Source organism: Bombus huntii, chromosome 11 (assembly GCF_024542735.1).
Source record: "Bombus huntii isolate Logan2020A chromosome 11, iyBomHunt1.1, whole genome shotgun sequence".
Lineage (NCBI taxonomy): Eukaryota > Metazoa > Arthropoda > Insecta > Hymenoptera > Apidae > Bombus > Bombus huntii.
The window spans coordinates 5,858,610-5,883,498 of NC_066248.1; the positions used below are offsets into that span (position 1 = coordinate 5,858,610).

The 24,889-nt window shown below is 44.2% G+C and overlaps 2 protein-coding genes across 3 annotated transcripts in view; one reads left to right on the top strand and one right to left on the bottom strand.

Annotated features, from left to right (window-relative positions):
• Positions 1-24,889, bottom strand: part of LOC126871130 (dedicator of cytokinesis protein 3) — a 55,210-nt gene that overhangs the window by 11,962 nt on the left and 18,359 nt on the right. For both annotated transcript variants that reach the window (XM_050629591.1, XM_050629590.1), the window contains exon 4: positions 24,614-24,762. In XM_050629591.1, the coding sequence (XP_050485548.1) occupies positions 24,614-24,762 (149 nt within the window). The remainder of the gene's footprint in view (positions 1-24,613; positions 24,763-24,889) is intronic.
• On the top strand, positions 4,045-24,299 carry LOC126871137 (innexin inx3). Its single transcript, XM_050629605.1, has 5 exons — positions 4,045-4,653; positions 18,742-18,927; positions 20,659-21,083; positions 21,349-21,744; positions 22,070-24,299. Exons 2-5 carry the CDS (start codon positions 18,765-18,767, stop codon positions 22,274-22,276), a joined length of 1,191 nt encoding a protein of 396 aa, XP_050485562.1. The 5' UTR covers positions 4,045-4,653; positions 18,742-18,764; the 3' UTR covers positions 22,277-24,299.

The following is a 24,889-nucleotide window of genomic DNA, read 5'->3' on the forward strand; positions in this document are numbered from 1 at the left end:
AAGCTCTAGCTGTTAGAAGGTTTCTCGCAAACTTTTTCACTGTGCTTTGTAAATTTCAAGTACAACTTCATTTATCACTCAGAGAAATAAAGGAAGTCTTTAACTAATCCTTTGTTTAACTAATCCTTCAACCCAATTTTATACGATCAGATAGGTTTCACTATAAATTTTACGCCTTAAATTCCTATATTCCTATATTCCTAAATTCCTATATTCCATTTCCTATAAGAAGCTGATAGTGCTTATTTCTCGGATCTGACATCAGAAATACAGGGAATGTTTAGGATAAAGAAACATTTCTCAAGTCATTGATTTTGAATTCTTTTGAAGATATAAAGTAATTCTAGCAATTCGGAGAAAGATTTTATACAAATAACGTCATTATTTCTTAAAACTGCAGAAAAAAGGACCATTCACGGTTCCATTACAATCAAAAAATGAGGATCGTGTGGAAACAAAATCCGTGGAAATCGTACCCGTAATTTGTGCGGTGTGAGTTCTCGCGTCCGTGTAAAACGGCCTTAATAGGAGTGTTTCCTGATCCCGGAACGAGTAACGAGACTCGTACGTATAGCAAAGGGTTCGTGGGAAGACGAACGCCGCGTCTGGTTCGCCCGAGGGTACACGCACACAGAAACACAGTTCGTGCATCGAGTTACTCCACAATGAACGCCCTGGCGACTCGTGGCCGCCCGAGTGCAGTTGCAGTTCCGTGCCGTGTAGGTCTCTCCGCTGGCTCCAGCAGAAGATAGGCAGTGGTAGTAGTACTAATAGATGTCAGGGCCAAATCCCCACGCCGTCACGATCTCAATTAGATCAAATGACGCGCGATTAAGCGCGATTAGCCGCGAACCTTTCAGTTTTTCGTCGTTGAAAGTCGTTGTTTCCACGTCTGATTACGACGAACATACATATTTCTTCGAGCCTTTATGTCCGTTTACAATGACCGGAGAATGGAACTTTTCTTACTCATTGTCCTAATACAATGTATGTTTGTTGATCGAGTGCATACATAGCCGGTCATTGGTATTTATCGGGACGCTAGAGCCCTCTTGCACAATAGTTATCAACTAACGATAATAGTGAATTTACGAATTGTAGGTTATAGGCTCCCTTTTTACAAATCTGCAGTTTTACGTTAAATGGGATTAATCGAATAACTTGTAATTTGTAAAATTGATTTCCAGAACATTTGTTTCATTGTCAAATTTGTTGCTGTTGCCTAAAATAGTCCTAATGATATTTAGTACAAACTGAATGCTTTTCTTTTATTTTTACTACAAATCTATCGTTTCATTTGTATCATACTTACCTCGCAGATAATGTAAACTATTAGATAAAGTAAAATTTGTTGGACTTTACCAAATAAATATACCTAGTGAGTAAATGTCCTAATATTTAATATTCCAATTGTGTTCTTGAAAAGTTACGTCAGTCAAGCACAATGGTCAACATGGAGGAATGGAAGGGGTCGTATGACATGTAGAGTAGGTTAAGACCACGGTAGGATTCAAATGGTACGCGTTATCTCTTAGAAAGTGGGTAAAAAGAAGTATCGATACCAGGTGTACGCTTATTAAGTTGGACGATCGTTGCCATTCATTAAATTTCTTTCAGCGAAGTAGCCGCACGTCGGTAGCCGCGAACCATGGAACTCCCCTCTACCTAAGCGCTTTTTCCCTTCACGATGCGCTACCTCTCATCGTACAGCCCTGGGCCCGAGTAGAACAACGCCAGCACCGTGCTACGCCGAGGCAAAGGCAAAAAGAAAAAGAATGCCTTACGGGGAATAGAGGCAGCGTTTCCCAACCTTCGGGAACCTTTTCTCCACCACTTGGGTACACTTCGAAAAATGTCACTTTCTCCCCCCTCTCTTTTACGTTCCTGCTTGCATTGTGCTCATTTCTTGCTAGGTAAGATTAGAGAGTCGGTGATAAAATATTTCTTATCCAATACGAAACACCCGATTATCGATAGTAACTCGTGTCAAAGGTGCATAACCTCTCGATGTTTCAAATACATACACGGGAATGATTTCTTAAGATTAGTATTATTTATTGAAATTATTTCAGGTTCATTTACTTCAGTAATCCATGTGTCACGAAACGTTAATTGAAGAATCAGAATATGATGTAACATATACTATTTCACAGAAGCAAATCCATTCTACAAAAAAAGTTAATTATTCCAATAACGCTTGATGGCTGTGATTTATATTTAGAACTTGGTAATCTGTGCAATGTGCACAACTAAGAAGGCAGATTCGAAGAATCCGAAGGATTGGGAAACCCTGAAACGAAAGACGTGAGGGGAGCGCGGTTATGTGGCCTGGAGTTTCATCCCGTACCACCGCGTTACCCCAACAAGGAAGCAGAATACATCGAAACGAAGGAACGAAGAGGGCCATGGAGAAAAGAGAAAGAGAGTTGCGTAGAGGGCAGTGCATACGAGCCTTCAGGCACGCTCATTAGAAATAATAATAATTACTACAACACGGATAATAACGAGCCGTTTGCTCGATACATGCTCAACTTGGAAAGTAAGTTAACTACTACTGACATACGGTAATTAAATAAATGAAATACGTTCGGTCGAATGATTTATTTCTCGTCTACGTTCGACCTAACACGCTCGAGCATCTCACACTGTCACACTGTCTAACTAGCGACGTCAAAATTTTGAGAAGACGCCAAGGAAGAAATCCTGTCTGCGGTCATTGCATGGAACCGTTACTCGCACGCATACACGAGCATAGCGACTACATGGACATCATCGACGTTACATCAGAAATTTACTAAACCAAGTTGTGCAGATTTTATGCCCGTTAAAGGACGTTTGTTCGCACGTGCTTTGAAGCAATTTCTCTAATCCAAATGAACGTAATTTTATAAATATTATTATATAGTTTCTAATATAAATTAGCTTCTTTATTTTCTAAAGATAGAAAGAAATTATAGGTAAATGGTATATAGAAAATTGATTAGAGTTACTATAAATTGTAGGCTATGTTCGTTGAATATATGATCTTACGCTGTAAAGTCAAAAATCGAAGAGGCAAAAGAGAAAGGAGGACGAAAGGGGAAGACGCGCGAGGAGAGGCTTTAAAGAGCCGAAGTGAGCCTCCTTTGCCAGGGGAACAGGTTCCCGGCATGGTTATACACCGCGTATTCACCGAGCTGAAAACCTTGAGCTCTACGGATAGAGAAAGAAGCGTTCGTCTCATCTCTCTTCACAGATGCTGTGGTTGCGGTTGCTCTTTACAGACACATGATACGAATCGAAAATTTAAACCCGAACCCACACGAAGCGAGCAACTTTGAAATCCAGCAACGAAAACTCGCATAACTACAAAGATTACCTAGTAACAGATTCCTATCATATAAATATCCATTACATAGTGCCTTTCCTTTTTTAAAAGTCTCACATCCGTGTTCAAAGTTACATTTATCATTCGTCGTATCGATCTTGATATTCGATGCTTCTATCGTATCCAATACAGCGATTTATCCTTCGATTGATAAATTAACAAGATTTAATAAGAAAATTATTAGAAATAAGTCGTGTAACGCTCCTCTGTATGCTAACAATAAATTCAAATTCAAATTCAAATTTCTAAAATGAATTTCCCGAATCTATCGTAGGATATAATATCGTTATACAACAATAGGGTAACCAGAATAATAAGCCGCGTACTGAAAATGAAATATCAACGACGGCGGAAGAGTAAACTTGGCGAGATGACGTTCGCGGTTTCACGATTCGTCACCCTTTCGTTACGCGATAAAATTCGCGCGATAGTCGTCGTTACGCTCTACGAAATGTCTAGGAAGACGGACAATCCGGAAGAATCAGAAGTTGACACGCAGAAGAAGAAGAAGAAAAGAGAAGAACAACGATGAGCGATGCAACCGATTCACGGTGAATCGTGGTCGCGTTGGTGATTTCCAAAGGCGACTGTACGCACCTGATAGAGTCGCCCCCACGCTTGGAACTTGGCGAGGCAAGATGGCGGGGAGCGGTGGGGCCCAGAACGAGTCCCTGACTCTCGCTTCAGTTGCTGTTCGCACGCCGGGCCCCGTTGGTGCGTTACGCGGCCTCGTCCCAAGCCTGTCGAAAGAAACTATCTCCAAAATATACGAGCCGAGCTCGTGCGACATCCGACGCAGCCAAGAGGGAGGGAGAGAGAAAGAGAGCGAGTCTTACCGTGCCGCGTTAGACATTAACTCTCTCGAAACGACGCGACGTTGTTCATCAATTCCTATCCTTCCCCTCTGTTTCTCTTCTCTCTCGCTTTACTCTTCGAGTAGCACGTCAACGAGGGTCAAAGCGAATTCGAGTCGCGCGGTCCACGGTCAAACTCGGTGATCTTCGGTGTGAGGTGAATTGAAAAAAGGAATCGGTGGTTGCTCGCTGGAAACCGTCCTTGGAAGACGGTGGCAAAGAAAAGGAAGGGAGGAAGAAGTCACAGGGAGGAGGATCCGATACGTCCCGAAGGAAGGTTTCGAGGAAAGCGACGCCTCGCGAATAAGCGCAAGATTGCCGCGCTATTGGCCCGTGGGAAAACAAAACAACCACGGAATCGAACGGATTTAGTCGGTTTTCGGCGTGGATTATCGGAAACGGCTTGCAGCCGGCAGTGCTCGATCGGAAAAGGTATTGCTCTAAGTTGCGATCGTTTCTTTATTTTCTTTTCTTCTCTTCTCTTTCTTTTCTCTTTTTCTTTTCTTTTCTTTTGTTTACAACGTTATACACAGTGGTTGAAACTGGTGGTGGATGAATTACATTTTCGATACATTTTGCAACGATTCAGAGAGAGAGAGAGAGAAAGAGAGAGAGAGAAAGGTTTACTACGAGCTCGAATTTCGTACTGCGGCGTATCGTACATACATATTTTGTAAGAAACAAGCAGATAATTTTTATCTCGATTGGAGCATCGAAGCGAAAGACGTTGGCTTATCGTGTACTCGTAACAGGCACGCAAATCAAGCGAACCGAATGAACTTTGTTTACGTTTACTTACATACCGGATGGCATAAGTTGGGCTGTACCAAGCGTACATACGCGGTAACCTTTCAAAACGCGACTACTATGTCATTTTCATCGACGGCCACGTGCCGTTCGAACAAATTATTTGCCGCACGATCTACCCGTATACGCGACTTATTAAGGTCGCTCGATCGTCACCAATTTGTTGAGCGCTGTCCTTTCCAACGTTAATTACCATTCGCCGAGATGAAACCGTCGCGTACGTTTAATTCCATCGATTGGATATTTTCAAGCAAGAGAGGAAGAAGCTCTCTGGAAATTGGCCACTAGAAAGGAAAATCGTAAACGGCGCAGGTCAATCGTGAACAATGGTGCTTGGGAATCGGCTCGAGTTTTCCCCCAATCTTTCCAACCGTATCCCTCCAAATTGCTATTATCCATCGATCGTTTCGACCTCGTCGAGTTTCACTCGATTGAAGCAAGGACAGACTCGAAAATTACTCTAAAGCGGCATTGCTTGACGCACTCGTCGTTACTGAAATATAACGATAAAATAAAATATTCCCTGCGGTGCTGCGTTTTTATCATAAACATCGTTAGTTCGGCTAATGATGTTAGTTTCGAAAGCTCGTTGCTTGCTGTTTTATCCTCCCCTCATCGAATCTTCCAAAGCCCAAAAGGATAGACAAGATGCAATAATTGCAATAAATAAACAAATTTGAAATGGAAAAAATCCGACAATTTCGCGAGTATTATTATATACTATATATTATATTATATTATATTTCTAGTATGCTATATCGTAGTTATAATTGTATATAGATAGATTGTATAGATAGAATTGTATATAGATAGAAATGGTTTATCACTGACAATGAGAGCGTAATAACGAGGTTTTAGATGGCGCATCCTATGAGCGAGTAGCGGCGAATGCGTTAAATCGAGGGCAAAATCGTCGAAAAGAGCTGCGGTATCGTCGACGAACTGAAAATCTAATTTATTGTTGGCCGCACGACCGACACTGAATTTGGTCGTCGGCGATACGCTTCCAGGTTTCACCGCAAGATAAAAACTCGTTAAAGAACGATGGAACGCTTGCATACGAAGGTCCGTAAATACACGACATTATCTCTTAGCCGGTCTGCAGAGACCGGCGGTAAACCGACGCCTGTGTACATAGGAGATCCGAGTTTAACCACGTTTTGTTGGAACTTGGACGAAGATAACTCAGTTTCCCAGATATTGTTTCGAAGAAACGCGCCACAGCCGAAATCTCGTGCATAGATTTCCGTCGTTTGGTGTTAAACGAGTGGAATTTCGTTTATCTTAATCCATCGAGGGACAAACGGTCTAACGGCAGTTTGCGTAGTGAAAGTTCACCAATTTCTCTTGTTTCTCGTTGCTTTTCGTGCACGCGATTAGTCAACTACAGTAGCTCGTCTTGTTCGTTTCTTAAATGTAACGATAATTACGAGAGGAGCGAACGAGATCGAATCCTCTGCGAGTTTCTGATTTTTCCGTTTCAATCTTGCAATTTTCCACGAATTTTGACGAGTCTAAGAGACTCGAATATTATCGTAAGAGAATCTTTAACGCGAATATTGTACGAGTATTGTACGAAATGTTTGAACACTCACGAAAGTATTTGAACGCTTGTAGGAACTCGTTGAAGATGTATGGCGCGTGTTGCACGGAATATTCTGAAATTTCAATAGTACTGTAACGAGATATGGCGGTTGATTATTATCGGTAATGTTTGAAAATAATCTGAGAATACAGACAAGCCATAGTTCTTAGGCGACTCGTCTGTAACGATAATTGCATATTTAAGATCATTATTCGCGCTGTATATTACTTAGCAAGATTTATAACTTCTATATACGTCTTTGGAATTGCTTTTAAATTTTACCAATATACACATTTATCGTATCACGGTGCTGACCGATGTTCAGAAAGTTTCATACAAGACACGTGTTACGCATATAATACGTTTTCTATGATAAGCGTTCAAACATTTTCGCGAATCGTCGCAAATAGATTTCAACGACGTCGACCGAAATCTCGTTTCAACAAGCTGACTTGTATCGTACGTGGGAGGGATTTAGGCTGGTCCTTTCGTACGTTTGTTAAACCAAACACGTTTGTTGATAAACGAGCGATGACGGAAGGATGGTGGCGGTTGTACGGTGTGTCGCGGTCAGTCGATGAAAAATATCGGCGAGAAAGCGGCTGTTAACCTGGTTCGAAAGAGCTACAATGCATCAAAGACACACGGCTGAGCGTTTCGCGCGGAGTGTCTGGCGCGTTTGTCGCAAAACTGGTTTATCCGGAATCCGAGACCCGGAGGATCGAACGAATCTGCGATCTGTAGCGTCAGTGGAGAGCTTAAAACTTCGAATTTTACGCTATCGTTTAACGTTTAACGAGCAAATTAGAGACGATGTATAAAAGAAGGATAAAAATATGAAATATCGAGGATATTTAATAACAGCGATCAATGGACTGCGAAATGTTCGCGCGTTCGTAGTAAATTTGAAAGCGCAAGGGTGCGGAGTACGCGTAGTATTTCTTGGACGGAACGAATCTCTATCCGGGTTCTTTAATCGCGTTCATGAAACTATGAAATTTCATAAGCAACCGTGATGTCTGATAATCGAGAACGTAAACATACAGGCGCGTTGTAACTGGAAATTGTAAGTGAAAGCTTCGTAAAATTGCAACCTATCGGAAATATTTACGCACGAGCGTAATCGTGGTGAAAGAATAGCAACTCGCATAGCGTTATGCAGCGAGCGAGTATATTGGTTCGTGGCAACCCTCTTTCTACCAAACGACGTGCTATGAAACGTAATATACGGTGGACTCGTTTCTTTGGCGCATCGCCTCGTTTCTGGAGAACAGCGAGACGATTCAACGTTAATCGCACGAGAGATATTATACTTCCGGAACGGCGATGATGCGCCGGAAAATATCGCTTGAACGAAACAGATCGTTTCATCGTAGAAACGATTCGCTGGCATTGTTTCCCGTTTTTCTTTCCCACCTCGTTTTACAACAGCGGTCAACCATTTCGCGTCGTTCTCACGGTTATCTCGATGGCGAAAATTACGCTTGTCGTCGTGTTATCAATCGAATGATCGTGGTTGAAAAATTTCATCGACCGCGTAAACTGCAACAGGCTTGGCGATTCAGATCTCGTTAGGCTGGATTTTTTCGTCGCTGCTATAATAATCGAGTCGGTATTCACCTTTCACTCGATGACGAGGCAGGCGCCCTTCACTCTAACGACATTGTTCGTCAGCGATAACACAGATACGATAGGCTGCTGAGCGATCCTTCTTTACGCTACTTTGCGAGTCATCGTGATCTTCCTGTGGAGGCGCGGATACTAGGCGAACAGGCGTTCGAGTCACCGACGTAGGCCCAACATCCTTCGACGATTGTATATTAGTTCTACACGAACGTACATATACGCGTAAGATAAATGTCGATGGTTTACAGTTTGAATAATATCCTGTCCTCTTTCAAAGTACGCGCGTGTATATTGTTGTGTTTGAAGTTGCCCGGCGTTTTCTTTATCCTTTAAAGTACAATTCTATCGTAGTGCGTTACGAAACAACGACACCATATTTTGGATAGAACGAGGAGAAACAACGGCGGTACGAACTGACAGAACTTAGGCTTAGGAAAATTACAGAACTTGGCTCTTCTTTGCTTGCGAGATAACAGGCAAGGGCATTTCGATCGAGTACTCAGCTTTCGTATAGAATTGCGTGGGCTGTTTGCAGATGTTTTTCGTACGAAAGGTACACATTGCAGGTACAGTTCGATACGTTTAGTTCTTTCGGTTTTCGGATTAAGAAACGAACGAACTGTCCTCGGCTGCTATCCTATCAGGCTAATACGTATGCTACGTATCTCCGCGTAGAGCAACCTTACGGTAAAACACTCGTGAAAGCGTGGCTTGCCAACGATTTACCTTCCGTAGCAAATTATCACGCTATCGACCTGCTGTCTCCAGTTTCTCTGCTGAGAATTTTCAATTTTCGTGTATAAGGGGCGATGATAATTAGAAACGAGAAGAAACACATAGAACGGCACTCTGTTGCGCGATCAAGCTGATATTATTAATGAAATTATAGAGTTAGTGGTATTACAGCAACCAGTTTGGTAAACGAAGAGATTAAAATTCGACGACTAAACCTTACGAATCACCAGTTATACGATTGTCCTATTTAACGAGAAATTATAAAATCGCGAAGGGAAGCAACCTGAAACTTCCAATTCCTTCGGTCGTCGATCCGTCAACGCCACCAGCGATGTACCGAATTATCGCGCGAGAGAATTCAGCGAAGAAAACTTTGTTCCTTGGACGATACGGCGTATTTGCCGAGTAATTTCACGACTGAGAGGGTTCCCGTGTTTGCCATGAGGTCTGCACGTACACCAACGACGTACACTGCACGGCTAGATTCTCCTTCCTTTTACTTCGTTCCTCTTCTTACCATTTAAACGCGCTGTTATCGAGAAAGTAACAGACGTCGCATCCTGCCGTGAGACTTGGCGCTACGACGAAGTTCCAGCAAAATCATCGAGCTTTTCCCATCGAAGGATTCACGTGCGCTCTGATTTCATACGATCGATGGTCGACCAGCCAACATCGGCTGCAAGTTTCTAACTCGGTCAGATCGAGTCGATCGATCGCCTGCAGCAAAGTCGAACCACCATCGGACAATCGAGTCGGTTTTAAAAGTTCCGAGGCGTGGTTACCGCGAACGTAAGCGCAACAGCTAACTGTAAATGCAGCCGCTTTCCGCGGCCAGCCACACGACTCGTCCTTACGTCGCGCGAAAAACGTGCACGCGCTGCCTACGCCATGCAACCGACACTCGTTCGATGCCGACAGAAACCGTTAGCTATCTCTCGTTTTTTAGATAGATTTTGCCATCAGTACGGTGGTTCGTCAAGTACGACGACGACACGATCTTTGCTTCGAATTAGGAATTGGAAAGATCAGTCGAAAGATTCGACGGTTCGTTTGCAGGTATTTGGTTCGACGAGAACGAATAAGTTTCCTCAATGACGAGAACTCTCTGCTTAATTCCGTTGTAATACTCGGACTTTTTATCGGTATTTTGATGTCGGTTCAACCGAGAGGACTTTGAACGTCCCCAGCCAGTTAGAACGGTTTACACGATTGAAGCGAGAGATATTACGCGTACGGTTCTGTATTTTTAACGTATTTGCCTGAAATTGGTGGAGATTTTTCACGATAGGAAAGCACGATGAGAACGATCGATCGCGAAGGATCGCGAAATACCTCGCGGCAAGAATAAAACAGAAATACCATCGATATTCCATAGACACGTCAAAAGTAGTTTCCTGTATCTGCTAACGTTCTTCCTCTTGAAGAATTGTTCACGTTGGAACGTCGTTGTCATTAATTGACTTAAATGCCGTATCCTGGGCGAAGGCGAGCTGACCCTAGCAACGAAAGAAAATCGAACGAAGGAAGACGTTTGCACGGCGAATGAAAGAAAATCGTGTGAAAATACCATTCGTTGGATACCAAGATCGGTATAAGGCGGGCTGATTTCGTTCTGAAGATACTCGGTAGGGAACGTAATTAATGAAGGTCGAGGATCTTTGTGCCTGGTATTCGAGCTGATGAAAATGCATGAGGGGTTGCTGCGGGTTGCCTCCCTTCCGTGGCACCTCGATAAACATTTAATAAAGTTTTCTCATAGGCCAGGCACGCACCACTTTCTGCCGTCGAATAAATTACGGAATTGTGTCTCGTGGTCGTAGAAACACTGGCCGGCTAAATGCCAGTCGGTCTGTTTCATAACTCGTTCCGCTGGCCCATTCCAGCGCGTATTCCTCTCGATTCCGCCGCGCCAACAAAGATCGTTTTGTTGGTCGGAGCTTTCGTACGTACCACGACTCGAGCATCGAATCAGATTCAGATTTCGTTCTCGATTCCAGCTTCGAACGGTGTATTCGATCACGCCCATTAACCGAATTAATCGCCTCTGTTTGAGAAAGCTCGCGACCAGAATGCAGTGCCGTACAATGGGTGTTTCGATGGAAACGAATTTTTAGCACGCGATGAAAGAAATTAGAGGAAGGTCTGTAATCTGTGGTAAATAACGTAACGCCGAGTGTATTTTCTGGTCGAATGGTCAAACTATTTCGAAATCTTAGGAAACTATTTCTCCTACAATTTGGTCACGAACTGGCGATTTCTTTAATATTTAATTATTGAAGGCTAACGTTGAAAGTAGCGCGACTAAAACTCAGCATACTATGGCTTCTCTGCTACTGGCTCTCTTGCTAAAAATCTTCTGAATGAAGAGGCGAACGTGTGTACGGAAAAGCGAAAATTTGTGGAACTCATAACGCAAAAGCGTATCGAAATGTAGGAACCACGAAAGCTCTTTGAGAACTATCGATACGATGGACACGCCTTTCTGTGCAAAATCGAACGTCGATCGAAGTTACATTTGGGTCAAGTACGCGCAAAGTATCGCCGCTGTTCGACCAACGTTTTTTCGCGTACGAACGTGCACAAGCAAAGAAAAGCAACGCGGGGAACAACTGGCGAAAAGAACGACAGGCGTTCTCTTCTCTATCCGTGGAATCGTATTTGCATCATCAACGCGTATACGTCAGCGTGCAAGAATATGCCAACTGGACAACGATGAAACGGAAACCGCAGTGTCGTTCAGCAATATACAATATACTATGCTACGGTACACTGTGTGATACACCACGGTACATAATGCAAAGAAGAAATTCTCGAGTTCGTTTTTCCAAAGAGCCTCCCTGTCCTCGTTAAGGTGATCGGCACGCGCGTAAATCTCCATGCTGGTTAACTTTATGGCTCGTAGTCGACATTACCCTTCATTAGCCGCGCCGTACGGCCGCATAAGTCACGTTCTTCCGGCCGCAATTATCGATTCTCGTGTGTGTGGCATGGCGCATAAATTCTGCGCAAATTAAGAACACTCGTTTACGGCGGATGATATGACCGATACGAGAGCCGAACGAATTCGATTTTTAGTCGCACGGTATACGTTACACGGCAGACTGCGTGACAGAGACGCTTGTCGAAGCGTCGAGCTTGTCGAGCAACGAACGATCCAACGAGTTGCTGCGATATAGCAGAGGCGGCTACGCTTTTCGTCTCGTCGATGAATTAGCACGTTAGCGTGTACCTCTCAGCGAGAGCCACAGGAGATCGAGATATATCACGAAGCGCGACGTTTCATTTCTCTAAGAGATATCGTTTCCCTGACGATGTTGTCCGAATCATCGTAACGCTGTGTACGTCAGAACGGACAGATGTTGCAACGAGGGAGATTCTAAGGCCAATTACTTCTAAGGCTCTGGAACTAAGTACACTCGACTGGTTCGCCAGAAAACGGAGGATGCTGAACCTTTAACCGAGTTCTCCGGCCAATTATATTTTCCAAAGCTTACAAAATATCTGAGAATTCTTATCTGTGATTTCTCGTCCAGATTCTACGTGAGACGTCCAAACGATGTTACGTTACAAATGTTGTTTGTTCGCGAAGACGAGACGAAAATGGAAATGTAAAGATTCGAGGATCGTAGGCGGAGTTAAGAGGACGCCTATTGGCATTCGAAGCACGACTACTGATGCGTAATACTATACTGTACTGCGACTATACGACTATACTGCGTAATAATAATAATAGTACACGAGCGTTTGGCGCGCGATTTCAACGAAAAGCGAAAATGTACTGGAAGATGCGATCTTAACTCATTTGCATCCAAGCGCGGATCAATCCGCGCGCTGCGACTATCTTCTATCACCAAGCGCGGATTATTACGCGATTTTTGGTCCACGCGATGGGGACCAGTCGTCAGTTGAACGCCGCTGATGCCTTCAAATGTTTCCTTAAGTAGAGCCATCATGCAAATGGTTAATGATCGCGAATGATGTACATAGAACAGAGATAGCAGAATCTAGAAACGCAGAATCTAGAAGACCGACCGGCTTTCGCGATATTTCGCCAAATAAGAAACCAATGGCAAACCTGTTCCCTTAGCCCGTAACCTGATAGCAGTGATTCGCGTACACGAAGTTAGCCGGTCGTTGCGGTGGCGAGAGTTGCGTCGCGTTGAAAAACCATCGTCTCGCGGTTGCTTGGGATTCCGAAACGTGCCTTCGATCACAGAGCTGACACCCGTCGATTAAAGGTACAACACGGAGTAGAGTAGACTGAAGCCGGTGGTCGATGAGGAACGTGCTACATAGCCGCTGATTTCCTTCGAGAATACGCCGTGTGTCACGGTACTTGCATGGAGCATCGTTCGCGCTGTATCGTTTTAAACGCGTGTTATATGCTTGGAATATATAGAGGAATTTTTTATTTGTACAGAGATATTTGCAAAGGAGAAATTCGACTGCGACGCGGTCCACGTCGAGTCGTTTTCCAGCGAATCGGTTCTCTCGCCTTTTCTTATCGGCAGAGACTACGGAGTCGCGGTAAATCGTATTCGGTTGCCCGAAAAGTGTCTTTCTTTGCACAACGGTGCACCTTCGTACGAACGTGAAACCAAGTGTGTGAAATGTCGCGGTGTTTATCTCAACAGAGCAAAATGGATCGTACGAAATTCGACAAAATAATACGAAAGCAAAGATATTCTGCGTCTATTGTTTCCTCATAAAAGGAAAGAAACTCTTCGGACAAGCTAATATTTATTAACCGGCTAGCCGTTTTCGACGAGCGTATTCGTCGCGAGGAAAAATGGCAATATTTCATGCCTCTGTCAGCAACGAAATTAAAAGATAAAACAATCGTTTCGTTGCAACTTAAATTCAGTATCGTAACGGCCATACGTACTCTGTGCTGGACGAGTCGTCGCTTACTTTCCGGCACACATTTCAGGTACATAGTACGCAACAGCAAACCGTTTAAAAATCATTCTTTTAATGGGGTATTCTGGTCTAGAGGCATGAATTTCGGGCGATTTTTGAAGCTCTGTACAAGCGAAACAAAAAATATTTTTGCTATCCTTCTCTTTAGCATTTGTTTATTGATATTTCGAGATTACGTAAAAAATTCACTGAAAAAAAGAACTCGATATTTAAAAAGTTATGAGCTGGCAAAGTGGGTGCTGCCAAAAAAAAATGGGGTGTCGTGGCGTGCATGATATCAATCCTTCTGGTCATCCGAGACGAAAACTGCGAACGGATTCTTAATTAGTATGGATGCCGCTATCGTCCGAACCTTGGAAAAGTCAATACAACATTTTTTCACAAACTGACGGCCGTTTCAACAAAAATTTCTTATTTCGCACGTTTCTTTGACAATTCCGAACGTTTAAAAAATAGTAATATTAAAGATTTTGAGCCGAGCGTGGCGCGGACGATAGAGGAGTATATAAGGAATATTCAGACCAAATTTAAAATAAATCGGTTCGTTAGAACTTGAGATATCGTGCACGCCAATCCGAAAAAACGTCTACCGTCTACTATTCATGCCGCATTACAAAAATGGCTGTAATACATAAAATAATTGAAATTTTGAAAAATCCTTTCAAGCGAATATTCTTCAATGTCTAAACTTTGAAAATATGAAAAACAAAATTTTCGATTTTTTCAAATTTCTAGACCAGAATATCCCCTTAATGGAAACTCAAGCAACTCGGTACAAATAACTGGAAGATCGCGATAGATAGATAGACAGAGTCGGGCAAAGGAAGAAGAAGAAGTAGAAATACCGAAATAGACGATGCGTTAAGTGGAAAGAAGGAAGGTCTAACGAATTGTTTGAGCGACGATCGTCGCGGACGTAGAAAGCGTTGCGTTTTCTCGTGTTGTCAGCGGTGTCCACTGCGGCTCCGGCGAGCCGCGTTTCCCCTTCTCTCGTTTCACCAGAAACAACCGCGAGCAACTGGTTTGACTTGTATGTTCGTTAACCGGGAACGTTTCGAAGAAGCGCGGAGAGGGAATTGTAAAACCGTTGTCGCGAAAACCCTCGAATGCTGCGTGGGCAAGTTCGAGGAACGCGAAGAACTATTTGCATATAAAACGCGTGAGCGGAATCGCGTAAAAGACCTGGAACTGATGGATCGTACGATGAAAACGGAAGTCAATGAAGCGCGTACGCGTGGTGCTGTGGTAGCGATAAAACGCACGAGGATTAATCGAAAGACATCACGGCGGAGGAATAATAATACGCGGCTTGCAGAAATGACGGATCCCTTGGAGCCGCAGATACGACGATCTGAAATTACACACGATACTGTTGGTAACGTGCACGTGCTCTTGCTTACGATCGCTGGAGAATAGTTGCGAACGTTGGTCGTCGTTTCGACGCGCTTGCAAATGCTTTTAGCCGCTAACGAACGTTTACGGATATTAGCGATCGCGCGTGAACACGCGTGGCCACTTGCGAATGTACGCAAAGAAGATCGTTCAACGGCGTTTACAAATCTGTGATCGCTGGCGAACAGGAAAAATCGTGGCGAAACATACACTGGCTACGAAAATTATTCGCATACGAATTGCGCTTATCGTAGAATTTACCTGTCGATTATCAGATTCCAGCGTATCGAATCGTCGAGCGACGCTTTCGTGCGAGCGCAACGGTTTCGTACGACGAGGATGAAATGTAAGTACTTTTCGTAGCTGTTGTATATAGAAGGATTAATGTTACACCGCTGAGTATGCTTCGCGAGATCAAACTTTACGATGCACCGTGTTCTTCGTAATTTGTCCTTGACAAATAGAAACAGCGCCGGACGATGATAATTTTTCGTCGTAAGGCGAAATCAAAGTATTCGCGTTGCACAGCAAGAAGAGAGAGTTTGATAATCGAGTGTCTGAGCGCTTGCGGATTGACCCTTTGCAACCGCACGTGCCTCGTCTGTTGTCAATTAATTGACTAATAAATATCCTACGCCCTACGAGACCGCTGTTTTAGTTTAGCTACTCGGATCTCGTCTGCTCGCAGCATACGTGGAACGATCTTGTTTAAAGCTGCAGCAATGTGACTCGTAAATTGCACACGGATGTTACACGAATCGCAAACGAGGCAAAACTTGCGGCTAATTACGCGCGAAATTTCTTCGAAACACGAAGCAGACTGGTTCGCAGTCGTGCGGCACGTTTGTCTGGAATTTTTGTTAACGCAAAGGCAATTGGCAATTCGAAGATCATAGGAGCGCGAGTCACTCTGTTGCTATCTTCTGTGTTTTATATTTTCATACAATAAAAATAATTATATAATTATAATGGAAATATACAATTCGCAGACCAAACGAACGATACCTTTCAAGGCCCGGATTGTCGAGTTACTCGAATTCCACGCTGTTCGAGAATACCATCGCCTGATGGAAGAATAAAAGAGAAAATACCCGGTCGAGTTCGCTTAGATCACTGCGAGAAACTTAACGCAACAACCATTTCCTCGAAGTTCGCAGTTAAACAACTGGGTCTAAAGTTTGAGGGAATACTCTGAGCCAACCAAAGCGACAGAAGCTTAAAAATGAGTCTTTCGAGCGGAGCGAGTCGTTGCGGTAAAAATATTTCAAGTTGCTGGAGTTTCAATCGTTTAGATCCGACCAGCTGTAGCGTGACGCGAACTCGAAAGTCGAAATACGCGATTCAAACTCTGCTTCTTGAACCGTTCGCCTTCGCTGCCACGATTCTCGGCTCAATTTAATTTTATTCGTTGGAAATGTCGCGTCGTACTCGAGAGGGCAATGGCTTCGAACGGACGCGATAGAAATGACGAGCGTATCACGTCCGATCGAGTTGTCGTATACGTTCGGTGCGTGTACCATCGGTGCTCCACGTGCATACCGTTTGGCAAACGTTAAATGGCGGATTTTTCGCACGTTTTCGCACCACCGGTGCAAGTTTCTCAGGGCAACGACAAAAATGCAGTAGCCCGGTAACCGGTGACTGTTCTCGGGCCGAAAGTAGCTTTTGTTTCGCCGCGAGAACAATCCACGGTCTGAAGAGCATGCTGCGACGAACCTCTGTGTATATCGATCCTCGGTACATCTGCCGTTTCCGGCCTTGCTACCGGTACTCCGCGAACAGCCGAGCGGTTCAGCGTTCGGAAACGCAAGAATTCGCCGATACGATCGCCGCTGTAATCGTTTTATCCGATCAACGTGCTCCGCGGCTCGTCTTCTTCGCGTTTCTTCTCGTCAGTTCTACGTTCTTGTATATCCGTTCTAACTAACGCGATTTCTTCGTTCGATTCTCGATTGTGATCGGAGCAGCGTTGTGAAGACGCTTTTTAAGATTTTAACGCTGATCTGAACATGCGAAGGTCCGACCAAACGACCAGTTTGAAAATTTCATTTACGATCGTACAATTGTGATTCGTCTATCTTCGTGGAAATTCTTATATTAAGAAAAATCGAGATACCGATTAGTCGGATGAAAACGAAAGGAACAACAAGGAAAGTAGGATTTTAAATAAAAATTCCGAAACCGGTCGTTCGAGCCTGGTTAAAGTTAGCGACAAATTAGCATATTTCTGTTTCTTCTTTCATTCCATTCTTATTACGTATCTAGCCTAAGAACGTAATATCTATATCTTCTCCCTTTCTTTCCTTCGATTCTCCTTAAGCGTAATCGAAGCTTGCATAATCGTGCTTTGTCCGTCTTCCCGTACGATATCGGAGCGTTGAACGTGTAACGTTTCCTCCTCTTTTCGTCTTTCGTTCGCAGTCCCCTTCAAAACGAACGCTTGGAAAATTTTCTTGTCACCTGACGCAAAGAACGCGTCGACGAAAGAATCTCTTGGACTTGAAAGTTGCCAAGGTTGTTCTTTATTCAGCGGTAGCGAAAACGACAATTTGATCGCCGGGTATCTCGCGATCCCCCGTCCAACGAAATTCGTCAAGCCTATTATTAACGTTAATTGCAGGAATATCGCGACGAGGGCATCGAGACTGCAGCCGATTATAAAGCCAAGATACACGTTGCGTTGTTAGGAATCACGCGAGCTCGAACACGTTGGCGTTCTCTGTTCTCTGTTCCCAAGAGCATTGACTCACCGTGTGTAACTGACTTACTCGACAAGAATGTAAATGCTCGAGCGTTGGTGGTCGTATCGATGACAGAGAGCCGCGTCGTTCGCGATTACATCGCGCTCTGCCAACCACCGACCAGTTCGCCACGAGCATTCCATCTTCCGTCGTTTCGACGTACGTGTTTCTGAAATATTTTCATCGATACGAATGTTCAATCGCATTAACGTAATTCCTTACAGCGGGCTGCGTACAGACAAAGGAATGTGTCAAATAATCGCGAATGACGATAACGATAGGATTCTTGGCTTTCGCGACGAACTGAATCGAAAACGACGATCTTTGTTACAGAGGAAGAAAGAGGAAGAAAGAAAAGAGAAAAAAAAAGAAGAATAGCGTCGATACGTGTATCGACTTGGCATTGAACGCGTTAATGGCAAAACGTGTTAAAAACGCATTCTTTTACCATGTTGATGACAGTCATCTGTATCATCGTAGCGACTCGTAATAAAATTTAGTTTAGATCGTAACCACTTTTTCTAGGATTCTTACGCTTTCCCTGTCGCTTCTTCTGTGATCGCTTTTTCCTATTAATTAACTTCAACTCAGTCAATTATCCTTCTTTTGTCCTGCAGCGAATATATACGCGTACGGGATCGCGAAGCGTATAACCTCTGCGTGCAACATTATCGACAGTCGTGCATGACCAATATGTGGTTTGATGGTTTCCAGGAACACGTTGATCAAGGAGAGCAATGGCGGTGTTTGGGCTGGTCTCGGCGGTGGCCGGGTTCGTCAAGGTACGATACTTGGTGGACAAGGCGATCATCGATAACATGGTGTTCAGGGCGCACTACAGGATCACCTGCGCTATTTTATTCGCCTGTTGCATCATCGTCTCTGCCAATAATCTGATAGGTAAGCAACTCTTCTTCCCGCACTTTTGCGGCTAACCACGAAAAAACGAGCTTGCAACGAGCTTTTCGTCGAGTCGGAGCATCGGCGTTGTTGCCAGGTTCGCGAGAAATTTTCCAACTCGTCGTACGTACATGGTCGTAGTCCTACGTGTTAAATGGTAGCCAAGGCGATTGAGAATTGTGCAGGAATTACGAGTACGATTTTAACCGCCTGGCAGACGCGCACCAGGAAAAAAGAAGAAGAAAGAAACGTTCCTACGAATACGTTAACGGTTTGGCCAACGAAGCTCGAGTTCCTCGTAACGATGATTTAACCGATGAAACAAAGCGAAGATTTCGAGAATTCGAACGTAGTCGCGTACTCGGACTTTCGAGCGTATCATATCCTTTTGCTTTCGTAATTAATGCAACCATCGAGCAGCGAAATCGCGTTGATCGCAATTTCTATGTTCACGCGTATGCGGATACTTCGAAGATGCGAAGATACGCGCGCAATGCGCCTGCTGTTCGCAAACGTAGAAAACATCGAATAATAAGTCGTATAAAGCATCGAAAGTGAGGCGTGTCCGCTATAAAATTGAGCAAGCGAACCAAAGCTTTGCGTTCCGTTTCTAGGCATATTCTAAAAAATAGAAATATAAGCGCAAAGTCCAAACGCAAAGTGTATCGCGAACAGTAGCATCGCAACAGCTGAAAAGTGTATCAGTTAAAAAGCAACAGTAACGCGACAGTCGAACCCAGCTACACAGCGAATGTGCTCACTCGCGTGATTGTTTCCGACAATCGGTCGATCCGTAAGTGAATTAAGGAGGTAAAACGATCCTCTTACTTGACCCATGCGAGCAACGACGATGGGTCGCAGATGAAACGTCGTCGGTTGCATAAATAGCCGATACGTTGCGTGGCAGCGGGCCGTTTTCAGGACGCGCGTGCTTATTTATCGGTGGACAGAGCGTACGAGGGTCGATCACGGGTTACAGACACAGCTGCTCGTCACACCGACGACGAGGCCCTCGGACCAGATTCGCAACGGTATCGTGCGTTATCAACTCGTTTAGCGAACAACCTATCAGCTGCCGCGCGCGATGCACCAGCACATGTTTCGCACATGTGTCGTAGCGAGTCTCCTCTCTCATCCTGCTCGTTCACAATCATCGTTCCACGTTCTCGCCGACAGGGAATCGCTGGTTGCATAATTTTACGCGCAATTGTGCTTATAATCAAACGGATAATGCACGGTCGTTGTCTAACGAGGTCGTTCGCGATCGAGGACGCTCACCGGTTCGCGCGATGTTTCGGAAAACGCGCGTCTCCATCTCCACGCGGTCCGACCGTATTCGAACATCTTCGCTCGATCTAGCTGGCCGAAACTGTGTCCTTCCTAGAAGTAGAAGCGAATATTCACGCAATTTATTATTTTGGAGACTTTCGCGTTCGAAGGAATATGATTAAAATAATAAAATCTCGTCTCAATTGTCGCTGGAGTAGATTAAAGCATCGATTCTTCGAGAATCGGTTGGCGTTACAGTTCTATTCTCGAGAGACGACAGAGACTTTGAGATATTCGAAACGCCATTGCTTTCCGAGTGGGCAATTTCCCACAGCTTCCTAAGGAACTTCCTTTTCCATCTTTCATTGTCTCGAGTACAACCGACCAAAGATCGGATGAAAGATGGAGGGAAGAGCAACGAACATCGAGCTCCGAGCTAATAATCGACGATGATGCTTGCAGGTGATCCGATAAGCTGCCTAAGCGACGGAGGTGTACCGGACAACGTGATAAACACGTATTGCTGGATCACGTACACGTTCACGTTGCCCCGCAACAACGCGAAACCGGTGGGTACTCACGTGGCTCACCCTGGTCTTGGCGGCGACTTTGGGGAGAAGAGATATCACTCGTACTATCAGTGGGTGCCCTTCATGCTCTTCTTCCAAGGTATCCTGTTCTACATGCCTCATTGGATATGGAAGCAGTGGGAAGAGGGCAAGGTCAGAATGATATCCGAAGGCATGAGGGGAGCCTCGATCGATAACAAGTCCGAGCGACAGGCCAAGTCTCAACGTCTCGCCAAATACGTTTACGACACGTTGCACCTGCACAACACATACGCGGCTGGCTACTTCTTCTGCGAGGCTCTCAACTTCGTCAACGTGGTAAGTGGCGTACCGTGTCGCGGATAAAGGCTCCTCTTTATGGAGCGATCGTAAGAACTCGAGCTTTCTTTAATAACGCGGTCGGCTTGGACGTGTCTCTGTGTTTCGAGATCATACGGCCGCAAAAATGCGAAAACACGTTTGTCGTTTGCTGCGAGTTTTTGTATTCGATGAGACGCGCGTGCAGCAATAAATGGAAAGACGCTCCATTCGCGTGCTTTCTCGAGAAGTTAGCGAAAATCGTCAGAGGATCGTGTGATTGCAGGTTGGAAATATATTCTTCATCGACACGTTCCTCGGTGGAGCTTTCCTCTCCTATGGTACGGATGTGCTCAAGTTCAGCAATATGAATCAGGAACAACGCACCGACCCGATGGTGGAAGTGTTCCCGCGGGTAACCAAATGTACCTTCCACAAATTCGGTGCTTCCGGGACCATTCAAAAGTTCGACGCCCTCTGCGTTCTCGCCCTCAACATCCTCAACGAGAAGATCTACATCTTCCTCTGGTTCTGGTTCATAATCCTGGCGGTATTGTCCGGTATCGCTCTGCTGTATAGCATGGCGGTGGTCTTACTACCCAGTACCCGGGAGACCATCCTCAAGAAACGATTCAAGTTCGGCACGTCGGCTAACGTGAGCGCACTTATCAGAGAGACACAGGTAAACCAGGTTCATCGATTTAAATCAACGAGCAAAGTGTCGTAATCGCCAATCGGAAATACGCTTGCGGTTTGGCATGACTCTAATTAGGCGGTCGAGATGACAGCGTTTATTTTCAAAACAACGTTCGATCGGTCCGGTTTCACGGTATCTGAGATATCTTGTTAAGCGTCAGAGGGAATGGGATCGGGGCGAGACGAAAAGCCACGCGATACTCTTTCTCGGAGACGTTTCTCGATAATAACCGGTTTGAAAGATAATCGCAATCTACGATACGTTTCGTGACTAGAACGTATCCATTGTTTCTACATATGTAAATTTGCAGGTCGGCGACTTCCTGTTGCTTCACCTGCTGGGACAGAACATGAACATAATGATGTTCAACGAAGTACTGGACGATCTGTGCCGTCAGTTGAATCTCGGCTCGACGAGCGGAGCGTCACCGACCTCGGTGCCATCAGCGCCCAGCACACTCGAGATGTCACCCATTTACCCGGAGATCGAGAAATACGCGAAGGACACCGAGATCTAATGCTTACGCCCTCTCCGACCATATTTCTATCTTCTCTTTTGCATTGTGATAAGACCCAGGGTGATCCCTTTTGCGACACCTTCGGTCTCTCGAAAAACGTTTGTACTATCGACGGTTAGTTTGCTCGTAACGAAGGAACATGTTGATCGAACACGCGACAGGAACGAGATCTTGCCACTTCCTTTTCGATCTATGTATCAACGCGTAGAGATTACTTGCCGTCCCGCAGAAATAGTGAAACTAATTCGCCATAAAGTAACAGGTACATATCGCAAATCTGTTATCGTAGCCGTCTATTGTTTCTTACCATTTATAGCACAAACTAGCGTTAGGTTATCGAACGAATATGTAACGTAGACGATAACGCGCGATGCTTTCGGTTCGACAATGCGTGTACGCGTGTTGTCGTCTATCGCTGTTAAATTATAGTAAGCCGAATTTCACACGCGCAAGCGTTTCGCCGATTATCTTTAATATTGCGTAATGATATCGCGTTCGCCACCCTGTGGTTAGGGACGCGGTCGTCGAGCACGATAACAACACCGTGAACGATTGCTATGGAATTTGAAACAGCGAACGCGATCAACTCTTTCTCTTCGACAAAATCAGTTGCCGTTATTCGTCGATGCTCGCATCGATCGTGTTCCTCGATTCCTATTTGTGTTACACATACACATTCCTTTTGTATTAATTTGCGCGTATCGTGATGGAACAAGTGCCTTTTGGGGAAGTGTGTCAATTTACGTTCGACGCTTCGTCGCCGATGGAGCAAATACTATATTATTCGTTTATGGTATCGATAAAGTTTTCTTCGAGTAACATTCCGGGCTACTTTCGATTCGTATCGTTTAAGAAAAACGAAGCGGAAATACCGTGATATTGGACAAATCGTTACTTTTTGAGATAATAATAGAACGAGACTGTATAAGTTTTTCTAGAAATTATAGAAATAAACACGAGAGTATTTATAAGGATACAGATTGCCAACAGCGCTCTTATATCTTTTACGTATTAGTTTTTTAAAGTAACTATACCGCTGTTACACGTGGTCTACGTATATTCTTTTCTTTTCTTCTTTTTGTATTTCTCTATTTCTAACTGGTGCAATTGCCATAACGAAGTTAGCGTGAATAACGTTATATTTTGTAGCGAAGTTAGCGCGAACGATGTAAAACTTCGTTGACAAAATTAAACTTCAGGGGCATTCCTGATTATTCACAGTAACGTTTTCATTTTTCATACAAAATTCAAGTATATACATACATGCGTAGTTTATATAATTAAATCGTTACAAAGATTTGCGAATAGAATCGACTTAAGAGTTAAACGATTCGAATATTCGAGTTCATCCGATTTTCATCCTATCTACCGTCGAGTTTATCGAGTCGAAATTGACTAATGCGCTTCTACATACGTATCTACGAGCGAAATTCTGCGAAGAGTTTAATATTTAGAAGTGCACATCGATGAACATATTCTTAAGAATATTTGATACGTTTTCCTTTTCCAATGTCTCGAAAGCTACGTGGAAAGATCAGGCGGTTTACCGAAACGAAATACGATAACGCTGACGTGAGTTTCACAGCAACGTTAGAATCGTTTGAACCGTTCATTGCTCACGTTCGTATCGCACGACTCACAATTTCTCGGATTGCTCGCCAGCATAATATAACGCTGCCGATAATTATATGCAATGACAATAATAACTTTACTATTAAGTAGTTTATCGTAGTTAGTAGGTTGTATCGCTAATATTAGTTCTGATTCAAGCGATAGATTACGACAGATGTATAAGTCGAACGAGACGGATGTGCCTTCTTCATAGTATACCGAGATATTGTACTTTAGCGCTTAGGATTTCTATAAGATGTGTTTATAAATTGATAAATGCTCATTTGTAAGGATCGCCGCCGAAGTTAACGCGAAGACTGCCAATACGTGCAACGGTAGATGTAACGGGAGCAAAAATAGAAGAATCTAAAGAGCCAATTGTAGAATAAAGATTATACTCTTTCTATATGAAGGATCGGTTGGTTCCTGATTGCTCGTTTTCATAACCAGAAAGTATCCATCGGTCTGAAGCAAACCAGACTCGTCCGATCGTAATCTGCCTGCTGGCTGTTTCTCAGCGAGTCGAACAACGAAGCAAGCAACAACGATAGGAGGAAGTTCGTAATCGTTCAATAAATTCCATTAAGTATACGGGTGAAATCGGTGAGGCAAACGCGGCATTTCGCTTTCGACCAGCGACTCGATCGGGCATATACCATTATCGGTAATCGTGCTGTCGCGTCTATCGTGCACGTTCGCAATTCTCAACTTTCAGTTCCAACTTACCGATTTCCCCAGTCCACTTTGTTGATAATTCGCAACTTGAGTTCCCGCGTTTGATCGGTAGTGAGCGTGCCGGCCAAAAGTTGTCGCCGCCATTCCAGCAATTCCCGCATCACTTTGCGCAGCGTGTCGAACTTGTAGTTTACCCGTTCCTGATTTTGTTCCAGCGAAAATATTTCAATTAGTAGGGAAAGATAGAAGTACGCGCAGATTATGGTAGGAATTAAGAGCCGAGCGGGACGACGAAAGCTCTGACTTTACGTACGCTTGCGCGTGTAT

Bases quoted from the DNA above. Each gene is read 5' to 3' on its own strand.
- LOC126871137 (XM_050629605.1), top strand. From the start codon at position 18,765: ATGGCGGTGTTTGGGCTGGTCTCGGCGGTGGCCGGGTTCGTCAAGGTA. The intron at 18,928-20,658 runs GTAAGCAACTCT...TGATGCTTGCAG, and splicing joins CTCTGCCAATAATCTGATAG to GTGATCCGATAAGCTGCCTA. The intron at 21,745-22,069 runs GTAAACCAGGTT...GTAAATTTGCAG, and splicing joins CACTTATCAGAGAGACACAG to GTCGGCGACTTCCTGTTGCT.